Consider the following 20,405-nt stretch of genomic DNA (forward strand, 5'->3'; position numbering starts at 1 on the left):
AAGATTTCAATTTATTACCTGGAATAGTGCAGTTTTACTGGCCCACCTTCTACTAACCTTTTCACATACAGCAGATGGAACGCATAAGTTATGATCGCATAGATAACTGAAGCAACCACATTGGAAGTGAGTGATTTTTGCTCCGTCAGCAAAAAAGGTTCGCCTGGAGTTGAAGGCGAAGGTAGAAATGCAGCCAGCAAAAGTACTGTTGTATGTGATACCTAAAACATAAAAATATAAGAGTTGATTGAGATAAATATGATACTGCAATCCTATACTATTAAACGAGCAACTTCTGTTTATATGTTTAGATGTTTGGATGTTTAGCCTATATGTTTGTATTTCACCGGATCTCGAAAACAGCTCTAACGATTCTCACGAAATTCAGAACATAGTAAGTTTATAATATAAAGATTCGATTGCACTAGGTCTCATCCCTGAGAAAACTCGCTGAAGGACATAAAAAGGATAATTATTATTGATCCTTGGAAAAACAGCTGGTAATTATTTCGTCGTCCGTTGGTGATGGAAGTGAGTGAGCGAGTTCATGTGTGTGGGACTGTGTCAAAATTATGATAGCTGTTGAACTTTTGTAATCATTCAATCAGGTACTTAGTGCCGGTTGCATAGAAGCCGGGTTATTTCCAATCCTGATTAATTGCATCTTTTTGAAATGGTCTTCTCTGATTTGGTTCACGTGAAATTAATCAGGATTAAAATTTAACCGGCTTTTGTGCAACCGGGCCTTTGTGAGGGAAATTTTTGCATTCCTCTGGGAATTAATCTCAATTTACTGTGATTAGATAAAACATTTCTGTATGAACTATGAATGTTATTCTAATTTCTTCTTTCGTGATAAATGTTTTATGCCTTTGTACTCCAGAGCAAAGCTCGGTCCCCGATATTTAGAAACTAATCGAGCTAATAAAGGTAGATTACAAAAATTAAAATTAAAGCATCGGGGGACCGAGCTTCGCTCTGGAATGTAAAATCATAGACAATTTATGACGATCGATTGAATTATGATATACTGTATTTATAGTTTGTATTTATTTATTATATAAATTTGTTATATTATTATTTGTTATATAAATTTGGGAGAGGAATAACACAAAGTTACCTTATTTTTCCTCTCCCTATCATTTTGATAATGTACTTATTGTATAAATGAATGAATTTATTCATTTTTAGTCGCACATTTTTTTTAGAGTTATGTGAGGAGGCACAACAGGCTTATGCCCAAAACTGCCCCTTTTCAAATTTATACTACAGTCCAAATCAAAATCTAGGTTAAGCTACTATCACTCATCAAAATAACAGTTTATTCACACTCCAAAAAACAAACACATCATCAATTACAAATAGATACGGTATACTATGAATTCTATTTAGAATGATATACCTTGATTGCTACAATATTTGTTAATTGACCGAGCGAAGTGAGGTCTAAGATTCAAGTCTACGGTTTGGCATTTCTCTTAATGTTTAAATGTTTGAATGTTTATATGTTGCGCATTTACGGCGAAACGCGGTATTCGATTTTCATGAAATTTGACAGGTATGTTCCCTTTCAAATTGCGCGTCGACGTATATACAAGGTTTTTGGAAATTTTGCATTTCAAGGATAATATAAAAGGAAAAAGGAGCCTCCTTCATACGCCAATATTAGCGTAAAAATCAGACAATAGAATTATTCATCATACATCAGCTGACAAGTGATTACACAGATGTGTGGAGAAGCCAGTCTATTGCTGTATTTCCATAAGGTCTATAGTTTCAATCAGGTACTTGTGGATGAGGATAGTGCGTGAGGTCTACTGTTCACAGAACTACTAGTATACTACGTACTATTCTACACTTACAGCATCTAGTTACTATTTTGGACTTTCTGAAGTAAATATGGTTTCTAAAAAAAAGAAATAAGCTAAAATAAGTTTTTCTTGCTGGATTATTAATTCTTCTCGTGTAATCAGCTAAGGAATAACCCACACATGCACTCACTCACTTCCATTACAGTATCGACAGAAGACAAAAAGACAAAATTTCCAGCTGTTTTTCCAAGTACGTATTTCTCATTTTAATGTCCTTCAGCAAGTTATCCCAGGGTTGAGACCTAATTTTTATATCATAAACCTACTTTGTTCCAAATTTCGTGAGAGTCGTTAGAGACATTTCCAAGATTCGGTCACATACAGACATAGAAAACAAAGATATAAACATCTAAGCTTATAAACAGAAATTGTTCATTTAATAGTATAGGATATTGACAGTTAAGCAAGTTTGGAAAGCGGTTTGACTTGTTTAAAATAATCTATTATACAGATGGGAATTACTGAGGTATTGCAGCTATTCAAATACTAATGAATTAATTATTATTAATTAAACGAAAATCCAAATTAAATGCTGTAAATCACCCCGAAGACCCCTGCTACTGCAAATATTGACATTCAATTTGGATTTTCGTTAAATAATAATTATTAATTCATTAGCATTTGAATAATTGCAATATCTCAGTAATTTCCATCTGTAGACTGGTTGGCCGCTATGGCTTCGTATAAAATGAGCGCTGCTATCCAGAGATTGTCAGTTTGGTGTAAGGCTAGTTACACACACATCGATTGTTGGTCGTACGATATTTTGCCGTCCTTATAAATTCTATTAGATTGAACAGATGATTTCAAACATATGATGTTTGCCAAGTTCCGTTTAATCTGATAGAATTCATAGTGACGGCAAAATATCGTACGACCAAAAATCGATGTGTGTGTAACTAGCCTAAGGGTAAGCATTCCTGACCGGCAATTGGGAGGTACTAGGTTCGATTCCCGCCCTGACAAATAATTGTTGAATAGTAGCGCTCATCGAATTTCCATCTAGCTGTTTACCCTGTTGTCAATATTTGCAGTAGCAGAAGTCTTCGGGGTGATTTACAGCATTTAATTTGGATTATCGTTTGATAATGATAATACTCTATTATATGTTGTTCGTCAAGAAAACATATTTTTCAACGATTAAAATATCATATAGTAACTGTAAAAACCGATCCGGGAATGTTGCGGGGCTTGTAAAGAATCAGCTCTGCCGAATGATAGACAAGGATAGCAAAACCAATGTTAATTAAATACTGTAATATTCATAGTCCATTCAAGGAAAGGTTATAGAGGAAAAGGTAGGGAAGACAATTTTTGACCCCCACGGTTCTGTTTGGGGTAGTAAGGAGGTGAACATATCAAAAGTCCCCACCACCCCCTGTGCTAAGGGGGTGAGGGTGGTTTAAAGGAACCATTTTTTGGTTTCTTGCATAAAACTAAAAAACTATGTATCCTAAGGACATGGCTCTCATACAACAAATTAAAGCTTACATAATTTCCTAAAATATTTATTCTACAACTTTTTTACTATCTCCTCTGGTTTTCGAGAAATCCGCTCTTGAAGGTGTGACATTTAAAAAAATTTGGTGTGGTACACTCACACAACTTTCCTTGCTCATATTTGAAACTACGATCAGACTTTTGTATATCATTATATGTGTATAATTGTTTTCAGAGTACTTTTTCCTTTGTGTGAATTGTGAAATTCGATGATTTTTTTTAGTCGTCATTTTTTTAAAGTCGTCAAAACAGCTGTTCTACAGATGAAATATCTCGACTATGTGTTCTTTTTATGAACTGCACTACCTACCTACCTCATGCACGAGAAGGAGGTTACAAAGTCCATTTCTCAAGGATAGGGTGGACCCCCCATTAGTTTCCCAGAAAGGAGACTCATCCCAGTTAATAGAGCTGATAAATACAGAGTATGAATTTGAAAAAAAATCGGTCAAGTTATTTTGAGAAAATCGTGAAAAACATGGTTTTTTTAGTAATTATCCGCCATTTTTCTCAAGTATATTACGGAGCTCCTGCAATTTTCTCAGAAATGAGACTCATGTCAGTTGATAGGGCTTATAAATAGCTATCCATGGTATGAATTTAAAGAAAATTGTTAGAGCCGTTTTCGAGAAAACCATGAATAACATGGTTTTTTAGTGATTATCCGCCATTTTTCACAAGAATATTACGGAGCTCCTGCAATTTTCCCAGAAATGAGACTCATGTCAGTTGATAGGGCTTATAAATAGCTATCCATGGTATGAATTACCAATACCTTAAGTTTAAAATTACACACACACACACACACACACACACACACACACACACACACACACACACACACACACCAACACCGAAAAATCATGTTTTTGGACTCAGGGGACCTTGAAACGTATAGAAAACTTGAAATTAGGGTACCTTAATTTTTTTGGATAGCAATACTTTCCTTATCTATGGTAGTAGGGCAAGGAAAGTAAAAAACACGTTTGCCACCAATTTTTTTCTATTTCAGCTCTTATTTTACGCATTGTTCTCAAGATATGAGCGTGGAAGCAAACTTTTAAACCACCCTCATCCCCTTAGCACATGAGTTAGGACTTGGGACTTTTGATATGTTCTCCTCCGAATTAGTCTCAACAACGCTGCAAAGTCAAAAATTTTGTTTAAAACATTCCTTTGTCAATTGGTCTATTGTTGCAAAAATGGAGATTTCACACTCAACACTAAAGTTGTAGCATAAGGTGTAGGGAAATTCGAAAAAGCGTGAAATTATACATCAAATTGAAGAGAATTTAATGCTCTATTAGCTCATAATCAAAATGGATTTTTCCCATCGATTTTTAAAAAGTTATAAAAGCTAAAATAGAAAGAAATTGGTTGCAAACGTTTTTTTTTTTCAAAAATGTCACAACTTCAAGAGTGGATATCTCGAAAACTAGAGGAGATATAGAAAAAGTTGTAGGATGAATATTGTAGGAAATGAAACATCCCTAAATAATTCAAAATAGCTGAAACTTTACACAATTTCTCTTTATTTTATTTGATGTTCAATTTTCTAGTTTTTCGAAATTCAATTAAAACGTGGACTGCGACCACGCCCCGTTTCGGAAAGCCAATTTTCTGACTCCAGCTGTTAAAAGTCTAGAACTTAGCTAAATCCCGAGCTCGGAAACCGGCTCTAAAAAGATACAACTAAAATCAAAAATAAAATTAATAAATGTTTATTTCACCCAAAAAAAAACTGAAGCTACTCATCAATTACAGAAAATATTAGATAAATTACGATTACATACAATGGTTAGTTACAAAAATTTTTTATTATGTATCCTCTACATGTTTAGTGTTGTTTTCTGTGTGGAAATTGACCTACTCCACTATGGCGTACCATGTTCTAGAGTAGGTTAGTGTAGGTAGAGTAGATAATTCAAATAGGAGAATCGTGATAACTAGTAGTTCTGTGAACAGTAGACCTCGCGCAGTTATGGACCGAAGCCTCCTCTAATTCTGTCCATCAGAGTAAATTCTGTCCTGTCCTGTCGTGTCGGCGAGATATCGGTGTATAAATGACTAATGGCTGTTTGGGTTGTTGTATCGACAATGCTAATTATTCGATGTAAACAGCTATACTACTATCATCAAAAGCTTACCGAGTTGAAAGCAGAGAAAAGTCGGGAGAAAATTCTATGCTACTTCAAGTTATCAATTGCATTCCTCACTGCATGCAATTAATAGTCCACACAACAGCTGTGTTTTCAATAAGTTACAATCATTTAGATATTGAATTGCATGCAATTTATAATACACTCGACAGCTGATTCATGATGAATAATTCCATTAGTCTGATTTTTACTCTAATATTGGCGTATGAAGGAGGCTACTTTTCCTTTTATATTATCCTTGAAATGCAAAATGTCCAAAAACCTTGTATATAGGCTACGTCGACACGAAATTGAAAAAGGAACATACCTGTCAAATTTCATGAAAATCTATTACCGAGTTTCGCCGTAAATGCGGAATATATATAATATAGTATTTTACGTCACAAGTCCGGTAACTATAATTTACCGCATAAGTACGACTGTTTCTGCCCGAAACGTAGTTGATGGCAGAATTATCATACGAATGCGGTAAATACGTTACCGTACAAGTTACGTACAATATTTTTGTCATATTTATCTGAGAAAGAATAATATTGCTGAAAAACAGAAACCATTACCTGCTTATTCTCGAGTTACTGCATTTTATAAACATGACCTAGCCCGTAGCGCCTAGTTCATAACAGACAGTCCCATCGAGCTCAAATAAAATAATAAAGGTCTATATTATAAGATTTCAGATGAGTTCTTATTCTGCAAACAGCTGTTTACCGGCTCGATTTAATGCATGGAAAACAGCTGCAATTGAGTAAGTATGACAATACCATATAAACATAAATGAAGAGAAATGCAAAAGCCGTCGACTTGAATCTTAAGGTGCGTACAGACTGTCGCTCTGCTCCGCAATCGAACGTCACTCCAGCAGAGCGATTGATGATCGACCGGCGAGCAACAGTGGTTCGACCGGGGAACGCGAGAAGATCTAACATCTTCCGTAACGTTCATGATGGGTGCGTGGGCGGAGCGACTGTGGTTCGATGGAGGAACGAGGGCGGTACGAGGGCGGTACGAGGGAGGAGCGTGCTCGGTGCGGGTTGGAAGAGCGTATATGTGTACGCAGCTTTAGACCTCACTTCACTCGATCAAATATAAATAAAAATATCAATGAATGAATAGATGAATATTCGTATAGGTAAGCAAGTTTTCTCGCACACAGGCTTTGCTCATGTGAGGAACCTTCTTCAAGTTTTGAATATGTATATTGTATGGTACTTTCTAAGAAGAAGAATAAAGATAATTTCAATTTCAATAAAAAGTATACAGTTTTTGTCATCACTCACCATAGACGTTGAGATTGCCGGTTCAGTTACATTATTCTGATGATTTTCCTTGAAAAACAAAGTCAAGTCACTGCTTGCAACTATTAATAGTAGAGATGCTACCACGCTTATTGTCAGCAGAAATCTCAGAATGCCTGATCTCTGCAAATAGAAACGTTTCCAATGTAAGGAACTGACAAAGTTGAAATTAAATTAAAAATTCTACTGTTTAAATTGAACCTTTCTTTAATGAAACTTGAACATTAATACTTTGTGAACATATTTAAGGAATAAGAATTCTGTAAAGTGAAGAACTACAAGACATAAGGCTGTTCGGAATAAAATTTCATTTTTACTTTTCATTTTTATTTAAATTGGATAATCTTTTTCAATATATTGTTGAGATAATAATAATAATATCGAGTGACCTGGCTGGCTCAGGTCTGGTGTCAGAGTTTTCAGGTCGCAACTGATCAATTTCAGGGCCTCTGACATGACCTAACGACTGCTTTTTAGACAGCCGGGACCGACGGCTTAACGTGTCCATCATAAAAACACTTTACTCACTCACATGGGCTACATTCCAACAAATTAATAAAAACAATATCAGTTTTTAAGATAGTTATTCAAATTTACTAAAAATAACTTTCAGTTGAGTTATTCTTGGTAAATTGAATAACTTTTTCAGAAATTGATATTTTCAGAAAATTGTTGTTTTACTAGATCAACAATACCATAATCTATCCTCCAAATCTCATGGATTTATCTCTTACCGAATTTGAAATGTTCTGTTCCAAAAATTTAAACTTTAGGCGTTCACATCTCAAAAAGTAATGATCAGAAAAAAAATGTTTTCCTGAGAAAACTTTTTCATTTTGATAGCTTGATGATATACGAAGCAGTGTGTGATTACATAACCTTATCTTTTGGACAACATTAACATTTTATCAAAATTTTTGGAGAGAAATAGTACAGGCTCAGCCTAGTTTTTCCTTCAATGTCATAATTGTATTATGATTATAGTATTTTATACAATAAATGGATAAATAAATAAATATACAAATCGAAAAACTTTGAAAAATATCACGAGTAGAAAGTTTATTTTTAGCCTTTGCACAGCCTTAACACTACAGAGTGCTGTTTAGCACGGTAACATCGCCCATCGCCGCCACTCTACCCCTACGCTTCTCTGCCCCGCATATCCCTCCAAGTAGTTTGGTAGAGAGTTAGTGGGGAGGATATTTCTAATATTCTTTCCGAAGAATGGACATTGATATGTCCAAAGCTCCGCCAATTTTTGTAGATCCATAACAATATAATTATCTATAGTTATTATATTACAAATTACTTTTTCATATCATATACAGTTCAATAATTATTTTCTTAGTCTATATGTAAGTTCATCTATAAATTTGCTGTATTGTAAGCTATTGTATATAAGTGTATAAGCCAGTATATATTGTAATCTACATAAATAAAGTACTCAATCAATCAAGTCGGGAGTTATCTTATATGGTCTATGAAAGTTTCCATCGTGACTCACCTCCAAGCCAAGAGCACAGATGGTAGTGACCCCCACACACGTGAGGGCAGACATGACAGGTGTGACATTCAGATGACCTTCTATCCACCGGTGACATAGTGACGTCACAAGACCTCTACACACTAGACCCAGCATACCACACCAAACTAGTTGACTCTGCCACAGACCGATTGAGGACGCTTTGCACTTGCATATACCTGTGAAACAATAAAATTGAAATTTATTCTTACAAAATAGTTATTTGTGCAACTAGTGCGCAAAGTGACAGTTTGCTGCACCGAAAGAAACGTTTACGCCCGAGCCGTAGGTGAGGGCGGAATGGCTTCTTGAGTGCAGCAGAGGAACTTTGCGCACGTATTTCACATTTAATTTTTCCTACAGTTACCATTGAATATGAAAAGTGGGTAATTATGGGTAAAATTGCCTGAAATGCATCAAATGTTTTTCTGTGTAATTTTATTATTGATAAAAACCTTAATCCTAAAATCCTAAAGTCCTCGTTGTTCTTGGTTATAATATATAATGTAATAATTAGCGCGTTGTGCTTCGTTGCACGTCTGCTCACTATAGCAGCCCAGTCACTGTTACCAACTTCATTTTGATTTTGCTGCACTGTTGCTCCATATAACCTACTAAGTATTTTGCGTTGCCATGTTGCAAATCTGGAGTGCAGAAAAATTTTTCCCGCACTAGAGCGGAAAAGTGATTCTTTGCGTTCTGTAATCAGTGCAGCAATGGCCACTTTTCAACGTAACTGTAGGAAAAATACTTTACAGTATACAATACAGAGTGATTCACATAAGGTTGACAATAGATAACTTGTTAACCGTTCATTGTACAGAGAACTTTCAATTTCAATTCAATTTCAATTCAATTTATTAAAAACACACAAAACAAGACAAAACAAAATTACAAAGATTTACGAAACAAATAAAACACAATAAAATGTTACAAATATAAAAAACCATGGGCTTAGTGTTTGGGTGTGTTGGAGAAGAGAAAAAAAGAGAGGAAGATACCTAGCCAACTATGGTTTCCCATGTAATAGGCAGGCAAAGAAGAGAAGAGAAGTAATGAGGAAAAAAGGAAGGGAGAAATGGGGGGAAGGAAGAAAACAGAGGAATAGGTACTTAAAATAAAGGTAAGCGAGTCCACTGAAAAATGAAAAAAACTAATGAAAAAAAAAAATGCTGGAGCAGAAATCTCGAGTCATATATCTAAATGGAAGAAGAAATTACTGTATGTCCAGTTTTTTATATCCAGTTTAATTTTTCCGCTGATCTTATTGTCCATGAGAAAGTGATTTGGAATGAGGTTTATTATTTTAGTACCTATGTAAATTAATTGCCTCCTTATACATTCAATATTAGTGTTATAGGTTACATATTTGTTAGCAGTGGCCCTTAGATTATAATAATTAAGAGTAGAGTTTATTGTGAGAGGAAATCGGATCTATATTTTATTAAGTACTCAATTACGGTTTTTATGTATAATTGACGTATAGTCATGACCTCAAAATCACTAAAAACCATATCCGTTGGATAGAGCCTGGGTTTGTTTAATATAGTTTTAATTATCAGTTTTTGTGCTACAAATAATTCAGCAATATGACAGTTGAAACAGCCTCCCCAAACAACTATGCCATACTGCAGAATTGACTTGACTAGAGCATGATACATCATTTTCAGGGTGGTTCTTATTAAGAATTCTGTTAACTTGGTAAAATTTAAAGGATAAATATCTAATTTTTCTACATATGTATTTAATATGAACATCCCATTTAAGGTTTTCATCAAATTTCCCAAGTTTAAAATTGCACTGAGAATGGAGTCTCAAATCTTGATTCTCGTTAGGCTGCCCTACTCTATTTGCAGAGAAAGTAATGTAATTAGTTTTTTCAATATTTAAACTTAAGGTATTCTTATCTAACCACTTCTTAATTAAAAGCATATTATTTTCAGCTATAGTATGAACTTCATTCCATGAATTTCCGTGAAAAATAGCTGCAGTATCATCTGCAAAGGATATCACAGTTGAGTTTAGAAGTCTTAAATTTAAAAAGTCATTTACATAGAGTATGAAAAGGATGGGAGAAAGTACAGTACCTTGAGGAAGACCATAAGAAGTTAAGTTAGTTACACTAGATTGATCATTTATGGTTAGGGACTGGGTTCTATTACTCAGATAGCTTTTGAACAATTTAAGCGAGACTCCTCTGAAACCATAGGACTCCAGTTTATTGAACAAAGTATTATGAGGTATTGTATCAAAAGCTTTGCGTATATCCAGGAAGACCGCAATAGTTTTCTTATTGGAGTTTATTTTATCAGATAAAGTATTGATGAATTTTAATGGGCTTTTTAATGGAATTTTAAACTTTAAATGGGCAACTTCCCTTTTTTTTGGGAATATTTGATTCCAAATTCAAAAATAGGGCTTTTTATTCGATTGAGGAGATGTTGGCAGCTGATATTTCATGTTAATATGTGACCTCTATTATAATATTGTTATTGCCAATTAAAAATATGACTGTATACAGGGTGATTCATAATTATGGTAAAATATTTTAATATGTGATAGTAGAGGTAGAAATAAGAAAAAAAGTTCATATAAACATATATCCATAAACGCTTCATTAGCGAGCTATACTTTAAATGGGCAACTACCCTTTTTTGGGAATATTTGATTCCAAATTAAAAATAGGGCTTTTTATTCGATTGAGGAGATGTTGGCAGCTGATATTTCATGTTAATATGTGACCTCTATTATAATATTGTTATTGCCAATTAAAAATATGACTGTATACAGGGTGATTCATAATTATGGTAAAATATTTTAATACGTGATAGTAGAGGTAGAAATAAGAAAAAAAGTTCATATAAACATATATCCATAAACGCTTCATTAGCGAGCTATACAGGGTGAAAGATTTCGCCCGGAATTTAGTTCCTCTGGTGAAATACACTGATGCTGAATTGTTTGGGGACTAGTTTTTGATAAAATTATGCTGGATTGATATGGAAAAATATCTGAAAAATTGAATAAAACTAGTCTGGAAGCTGTAGTGTGAGTAGTTTTGAGAAAAAAGTTGAAATATGCAAAAAATCTAAGTAGAAAAACACAGACTTCTACGTTTGATGCCCAATAACTTTCTTTAATGACCAGTAAACAAATAATTTTTCGCAATAAAAATTGAAGAGAATTTAATTCTGAAGAGAATTATGTAAGCTGTGTGAACTAAATTCAAATAAAAGTTGAATAAAATGTATTCTTATGTAGTACATTACACCACAAAAATTTGCTGTTTTATGAGGAGAGAACTAATAACTCATAAGTTGGAGCTGATTGCAAATAAAATATTCGGTTTTATATGAAAGTAGCATATCTAAATGAAATTAAACTTATACCAAAAGACTAGTAGATTATGCCATTAAGCCTGGGAGGAAGCTCGAACAGAAGTAGATGATCTCCTATGATTCCTGCCCAAATGTTTACTGAAAACTGATGTTGTGGAAGATTAGGATTGATGGCATGAGGATTCTCAGCTGCCCAAATATGTTGGTTGTGGACGTTAACGATAGCTGTTCTTGTAGTGTGCCTCGTCGGTAAATAAAACGGTCGTTAAAAAGTTTGGGTAAACAAGTTTTACTAAAAACAATCGGCCAATACCAGCACAGGGAATACAGTCTTGTGGCAATAGAGTATGAACTTTCTGGAGGTGGTATGGATGTAATTGTTTATATTTTAGTATCCTCCAAATAATAGATTGATTGACATTTAACTGCACTGACAATTCTCTTGTGCTCTTTTCTGGATGTTCATTAATTTCATTAAGAACTTGTTCTTCTAACTCAACAGTCATAGTAGATCGGGGTCTGCCTGCATAAATGTGCTCTTTGGATATCAAAGAATCTGTTTCAGACAGACGTTGATGAATAGTGGCAAAAAACTTTGAACTTGGACATACTCGATAGGAAAGTTCTCTTGATACAAACGTCTTGCTTCAGTACTATTACAGTAGTGTCCCATTCCATACATTAAATGCATGTCAGCTAATTCGGAGTATGAATAATGTCTAAGATTACCTGCCATTTTTTAAAAAGTTAACACTTAACACAAAAGCAAAGTGGAATGGTTACGAATAACTGGTTGATAGATTAAACAAAAAACACAGCGCAGTTACAGTAGGCCTAACTTACAGTTTGTTTTTTTTTTTTTTGTTCAACAGTGAGCTAAAATATTTCTGAAAATAATTTTCAGCTGATAATTTCTTTTGAATGTTTTCTTATTTAAAACATAATAAATCAGCTGTTTTGGAACAGCTGTTATTAAAATCCATGTTCTATTTGCAATCAGCTACAACCTATGAGTTATTAGTTCTCTCCTCATAAAACAGCAAATTTTCGTGGTGTAATGTACTACATAAGAATACATTTTATTCAAATTTAGTTTACACATTTTACATAATTCTTTTCAGAATTAAATTCTCTACAATTTTTATTGCGAAAAATTATTTGTTTACTGGTCATTAAAGAAAGTTATTGGGCATCAAACGTAGAAGTCTGTGTTTTTCTTCTTAGATTTTTTTCATATTTAAACTTTTTTCTCAAAAACTACTCACACTACAGCTTCCAGACTAGTTTTATTCAATTTTTCAGATATTTTTCCATATCAATCCAGCATAAGTTTATCAAAAACTAGTCCCCAAACAATTCAGCATCAGTGTATTTCACCAGAGGAACTAAATTCCGGGCGAAATCTTTCACCCTGTATAGCTCGCTAATGAAGCGTTTATGGATATATGTTTATATGAACTTTTTTTCTTATTTTCACCTCTACTATCACGTATTAAAATATTTTACCATAATTATGAATCACCCTGTATAACTGTGAAGATACTAAGTACGTGGGACTGTTGGCTGTGATAGTATTTCTCTTTTTTGAGTACTTATGTGAAATGTATGACTATGAAATGTATGTGTACCTGATGACTTTGTCAATACATCTATTTGTTCACGACAATAAAAACATTTGAATTCTGTGAAATTTTACGACATGCCATTTTAAATTGAAAATTTGGCCGCCATCTTCCAAAATGGAAAGCTACTTTATTCATTTGAATAGCAACTCCCATTTTTATGAATTTTTTGGATTCTACGTGAAATTCAAAGACATTTTTACTCTTGTAATTTTTTTGATAAACCTAATCGTTTAGGATGTACAGCCATAATAAGCCACAGATAATTACTGGTTGCATTAATGGCTTATTATGACTGTACATCCTAAACGGTTAGGTTTATCAAAAAATTGTCAAGAGTAAAAATGTCTTTAAATTCCATGTAGAATCGAAAAATATCATAGAAAATGGGGGTTGCGATTCAAATAAATAAAGTTGCCCTCCATTTTGGAAGATTTGAAATTTCAATTTAAAATGGCATGTCGTGAAATGTCACAATAAAAGAAGGGAAGTTGCATATTTGAATTTCTCTGTAAAATGAACGGTTGACAAGTTACCTATTATTACGCCTTATTTGAATCACTCTGCATATAACTGAAAAAGTGGAAAAATATTGTTTTAAACAACCCCTGAGTTAATACAGTGTGGGGTCGTTCATGTTCCATATGATTTTTTTAATCTCTTGATAAGTATGGATACAATTTAGAAAAAAAATATTCTTATTAAACAAAAATAAAACAGCAGAGATCTGCATGAATAGAAACTTTACAAATTTATTGCCTTCAAATTAATAAAAACAATATAAACATCTTTTAGTACCTTGTATTTTTTAAAAAAATTAAAATAATACAAGATTTTTATATTGTTTTTACCGTATTAATTATTCATTTAGGTTTATTTATTGTTTCATTTATTAGTTTTTATTATTCATTTATATTGTTTTTATTAATTTGTTGAAAAGTAGCCTATGCGAGTGAAGTGTTTTTGTAATGCCTTCAATATGTGTACTTAAGCCCATTGTCTATTGTCTTGAGTCACATCCATCCATTTGGTAGAGAGTTAGTGGGGAGGATATTTTTATTATTCTTCCCAAAGAATGGACATTGATATGTCCAAAGCTCCGCCAATTTATGTAGATGCATAACAATATGATTATTATCTATAGTTATTATATTACAAATTGCTTTTTCATATCATATACAGTTCAATAGTTATTTTCCTAGTCTATATTATGTAAATTCATCTATAATTTTGCTGTATTGTAAGCTATTGTATATAAGTGTATAAGCCAGTATATATTGTAATCTACATGAATAAAGTACTCAATCAATCAATATGAATAATGAATATGATCAGATCTAGTACTAGAAACTATTTGATTAAAATTTGTACTATAATGAGAGAGAGAGAACACTAAATAAAACTGAAAGTAGATAAAGTTATAAAATATAAGAGATAAATTTAGCTGAATTTTTCATAATAAGTAATAAATTAAGCTGAATTAAACTCTTTAAGCTTGAATAATGCAATCGGATAATTTGAGCGTGTTGAAATGCCATACATAAATACATAAAATTAAGAAATTAATCTACTGAAATAGAATTTCTTGAAACAATCGCTTTTGAATAATTAATTACGACATAGCATAGGAAGAGTAGGTCTTGAAACAATGTTTCCACTTCATTCCTCTCCAAGAGCCAACTCTTTGTCAAGTGTCTGAATCTATTCAAGCGTAATGCATCCTTTATTTCACTTGGCAAAAGGTTAAAAATACGATTAGCAACATAGAGGAAAAATCTCCCGGATTTCTCCTTTCTTGGACAAGGCGCAATAAGGTACCCTCCTGTACATTGGGTGACGTACTTCATAGTTGAATTCATTGATATTTTGGCCGCTTTCTTTATAAAATAGTTCAAGCACATTTAAACAAGTTTTTACAAATGAACATTTAAATCTAAAATTGGAAAATGATAGTGAGATTTACGATAGGAAATCAGTGGAAATGATCAACCTAACCTAACCTCGATCTTTACCTATGCAGAAATCATGCCACGATCAAGCCAGCAGAACTCATGTATTTTTATTTGAGGATTGATTCAGTAGACTGTATTACTTTACTTGCCCTATTATCATAGGTAAGGAAAGTATTGCTTCCCGAAAAAATTAAGGTACCCCAATTTCTAAATTTCTATACGTTTCAAGGTCTCCTGAGTCCAAAAAAGTGGGGTTTGGCTATTGGTCTGTATGTGTGTATATATATATATGTCTTTGTACACGACATATCATCTCCCAATTAACGGAATGACAAGAAATTTGGAACTTAAGGTCCTTACAATATAAGGATCCGACACAAACAATTTCGATCAAATGCAATTCAAGATGGCGACTAAATGGCGAAAATGAGGTAAAAAACAGGGGTTTTCGCATTTTCTCAAAAACGGCTCCAACGATTTTGATCAAATTTATATCTAAAATAGTCATTGAAAAGCTCTATCAACTGCCACAAGTCCCATATCTGTAAAAATTTCAGGAGATCCGCCCCATCTATGCAAATTTTGATTTTAAATTCCTAATTATCAGGCTTCAGATACAATCTGAACAAAAAATTCAAGTGGAAAAGATTGAGCATGAAGATCTCTACAATTAATGTTCAGTAACATTTTCACCTAAAATTGAAAATAAGCTCGAAATTCGAGAAAATGTGATTTTTCAATTGCACACTGTTGGCAACTGTTGATTCTATTAAATGATTCACTATGAATAGATAGCAGACCTCGTGTGTCTACAGCGTTATTGTCCTGTCACCAGCTGGCTCAGAGTTTTGAATAGCAGACTTGAGATGCACGGGAACACTATCGTCAGGTGATCAATTTTCATAACGGTAAGGAAAGTTGTGTGAGTGCGCCACACCAGATTTTTTTTATTATTTTAACGATTGATTCAGTAGACTGTATTTTTACTTGACGACGATCAACTATGTGCTTGTAAGATAGACAGGTGTGTTGAATGCATGAAATATCCATTTAGCTATGATGAGGGCATTAGCCTCAGCAAAAAAAGAATGTCATCCTACAAGATTGCCTTCTAAAGTTTTTATAACAGTCTTTGAAAGCTGAATGAAAGCATATCTTTATTATAGATAGATAGATAGATAGAAAATGCCTTTATTCAATATAGATAAAAATAATAAGACTACAATCATGTTACAAAATAAACAATTAAAAATTATATAATTAAGATAATGATTAAGCTAAATAAAAAACATGAGACAAAAAACTTGACATAACCATAAAGGTTGTCTGCCAGAGTTGGTAGGCCTATTCTACAAAAACAAAAGAAATTCGAAATTTTGTGAAAACAATTATCATTGGAAACCAAATAAAGAAAAAAAAATAAAGAACCTGCTACATAAAGAACAAATAAATCAATAACGCTGAACAAATTGAAATGAATACTACTATAATGCCTCAGTAATTTTCCTTTTTATATTTAATAATTAAACCCCCTAATCATTTCATTTCTAATACTAACTGCCCTTTCCACATATCGCGCTAAGAGACTCCACTCTTTTCCATTTAACCACTCCATCATCTCTATATCATTTAATACATTCTTCCCCAGAAACATTTTACGTAACCCCACTAAAACAGGACATACTCCTAGGAAATGCTTTATGTCTTCTCTTTGCCTCAAATTACACATAGAGCAGAGCCATATCTTTATTATGTATGATGTATTTTCAAGTCATGAGGCACATTTTCAAACATTTTGACTGTGGGAACAAATTTTTTAAACCCAAACAAAATTTATTGAATCAATCCTAAATTTTAGACAACGATTACAACGTAGAAGCACATCATGTCTAACCTAAAGATTAATGTTTACTTAGTCTATTTTAGACGTTTCGATTTGTAGACTATTTCGTTTTTGAACCGATACAGATTTCACTGCGATTTTCAAATTTTGAAGTACTCACTTTGTATTTGAGATATTGCAAGAGACAGTAGTCCAGATACAAGCAAGGATACATGATTGCTTGCTAGAAAACTCACAGGTAACACCAAATGAATGGCTGTTGACAAGGAAAGAGCTAAATTTCCATGGTCTATACCTCTTGTTTCTAAATCAATCTCCATTCTGGAAAAAGAAAACAATAACAAAGTCAATCAATATGATAGTTTTCAAAAAAATATTATTATTATTATGAAGAATATTATGACAGTTAAAAAAGTATATACGGTACCGGTTTATTAATAGTGGATGCAAGTAACTTAAAATTGAACAACGACAATAATATTAACGTATTTGTAGCCTACATGTAACGTACAGGTTATGTAAGAGCATCGGTATGTTTCAATATTTATAAGATACTTCACAACTTAGAAAACATATTTTATATTCAATGGAAACAGGCTTATAATATATTGATTTTGATATTTACTTACCTTACGGATTGAAACTGTCCTAACCTCAAGAATAAGCAATTTGTTTCAGAACGTTGTGACTACACTTGTTTAGTTGTTATCACTTATTATTGATTGAGGGTAGCTTATGCAGTAATTTTTGGTAGAAATTGGAGGCATTCCATGAATAGAATACGGTAGTATGGAAACCATACAAGAAAATTGGTGCATGCGTAAACGAAATCATGTTTTGTTTCTGTCTTGTCAAAAATGACAGACGACAGAATTTATGCCATCTAGAGATTATTAGTAGTTTTCTAGATGGCACTGAACTAAGAAACAATAGTACCAGCATAACATAATAGAATATTCTTTTTTCTCGAAAGAATAAATTTTAATCCATTCAAATGATTCTAATAATTATTCTTTCATTCTTAAATATTCTTTTGTTCTTCTCTATTTTCATATCTGAACATAAGAAAAAATCGAATTGAATCGATGAATTCCCCGTCGTAAAGTTTTACAATTTCATTTATTTCTGAAATCGTGGATACACAGAGGTATGGGTGAGTGCTCAATCAACTATAGTGAGGTGTACGTTATAATGGTAGAAAAGAAGAATAGGAGAAAAACGTTGCCAAGTCTCTCCATTTTACCACTGACTGTAAACAGCTGTTACTCAATTCATACCATTAGATTTGATCTAATAATAATTATCATTTCCTTAGTAAAATAATCAATTTAATGTCAAATTAATCAAGAAAATATATTTTTTCGTAATTTGATTCAAAAATTTGCTTCCATAACTGAGATCAGATTTTTATTTTTATAAAAATCTTGAATTAATGAATGAATATAATGAATGAATATACAAATCTTGAATAACAGCTAATTTAAAAAGCTGTGATACAACAATTTGAATTTCAAAACAACAGAAATTATTGAGTTATTTGGTAGGTATTCTACTCCAATTTCTTTTAAAGATAATAGAAAAATAGAAATCCTTTTAAAATAAGTGATTTCATTGGATACAATTCTGAAATAACCTTTCAATTATTATTTATACTGGTACGAGTAGGTCTAACATAAACGTGTAGGATAACTGAAGGATAAAGTCTAGGATGGTTGGTTATCAACTTTTAAAATGCCAATTCGGGTATTTCAATTTGTGTTTCTCATATGGTAATGTCTAAAAATTATTTCATTGTTTAAAAAATACATTTTAAATCAATTATACGACTTGTAAACCAAATTATTTTGATAGAATGAAGAAAAAAATGGCGGCTAAGAATATTGTTAGTCTACTTTTGTACAGTCACTGTCAAAAGTAAAAATAAAATATTTTGGCAAACTGACAACATCGCAAAGCTAGAGAGAGATAGTGCTATCTGTTTTGTTGTATGATAGAAAAGGACAGCAACAGTATTGTCAATTGTACACTGCCAATATAACGTGGACCTCACTATATATAGAAAGAGCAAGTGATATGAAAAGAAAATTATGAATAGATAATAAATAGCAAATATAAAAAACAAACAGAAAGTTTCAGCACCATCAGAAAAATAGATTTATCCTTGTATTATTATCCAAAAAAACCAAAAGTGCAATAATTCCTTAGCAACAACTCAAGCCATGTAGCTAGAGCACACAACCTGTAAACTCATCAGATTTGATATCATTCCCAATAGAAATTTAGTAGTCAACCCTTCCAATTCATCATCTTCCACCATAACAATCATATAACATAGAAATCCAATGAATCATTGAATCTAATAAATTGAATTACCTTCCTCCTCGCCAATACCAGCAATGGGTTGTGTCAAGAGTTTAAAAAATATGACTTTTCACATTTATCACATTATTTGCAACTATCAAGATGGCAGTACACGTTAGACAAGGCCTACCAAGTCGTTTAGAAAATATTCCTGAATGGAATAAAACGGATTTCTCCCTACCAACACTCAAGTCTCAGGTTGAATGCTGGTGTGTTCAACCTCTTCAAATCCCCCGGCAGTCTATTGAAGATCCACAAGGCTAATGCAGGAAATGAATCATGGGTCTTTAACAAACGGCGGTATGGCACATCTATGAGACCTCGACTTCTAGTGTCGTGACCATGGAAGTCACTCCTCGTGTTAAACTTTTCATGATTTGCTCGCACATACACAGCAGACAGCACACATGTAAATGTAATGACTGTAGATGGTCATTACACCTGTGGATTGGAAGAGAGGTCGAAAATGATCCAGAAATCCACTAAAGGTAATAATGCAGATGGCCCTCTTTTGCAGCTTGAAGACATCTTCACATGCAGAAGCATGATCCCACAGCAGCAGTCCATAGCTCAGGATGCTATGAAAAAGCGCATGGTACACTACCAGCAAGTAGGGCCTGCTCAACTTCCTAAGCAAATAGGTGACTCGTGACAACCTCTTACAGATGCCCTCAATATGGCACTCCCAGGTAAGCTTTGGATCAATGGTGAATCCAAGGAGAGACACACTGTGAGCACTGATGGCCTGACTGCAACTCAGTGTACAGACCAATCTTCGTGTCTTTTCCTCATTCAGTAGCAACGTATCTGCTTCCAACCACCCTCCAGCAGCATCAAAAAGCAAATCAGCCCCCTGCTGTACCTGGGCCAGATTTGGGCCAGAAGAAATCAATGTGGTATCATCAGCAAACGTCAGTGCCCTACCCTCAAGATCAAGGTCAT

At 33.3% G+C, this 20,405-nt stretch overlaps 1 protein-coding gene across 2 annotated transcripts in view; it reads right to left on the minus strand.

Moving 5' to 3' along the window:
* Window positions 1–17,953, minus strand: part of LOC111043480 (glycine-rich cell wall structural protein 1.8-like) — a 100,084-nt gene extending 82,131 nt beyond the window's left edge. For both annotated transcript variants that reach the window (XM_039440670.1, XM_039440669.1), the window contains exons 1-5: window positions 17,732–17,953; window positions 17,263–17,423; window positions 8,330–8,526; window positions 6,808–6,948; window positions 58–221 (exon numbers count right to left, since the gene is read on the minus strand). In XM_039440670.1, coding sequence (XP_039296604.1) covers window positions 58–221; window positions 6,808–6,948; window positions 8,330–8,526; window positions 17,263–17,422 — 662 coding nt within the window. In that variant the 5' untranslated portion in view covers window position 17,423; window positions 17,732–17,953. The remainder of the gene's footprint in view (window positions 1–57; window positions 222–6,807; window positions 6,949–8,329; window positions 8,527–17,262; window positions 17,424–17,731) is intronic.
* Window positions 17,954–20,405: the final 2,452 nt, after the last annotated feature.

This window comes from Nilaparvata lugens, chromosome 14, assembly GCF_014356525.2.
Source record: "Nilaparvata lugens isolate BPH chromosome 14, ASM1435652v1, whole genome shotgun sequence".
Lineage (NCBI taxonomy): Eukaryota > Metazoa > Arthropoda > Insecta > Hemiptera > Delphacidae > Nilaparvata > Nilaparvata lugens.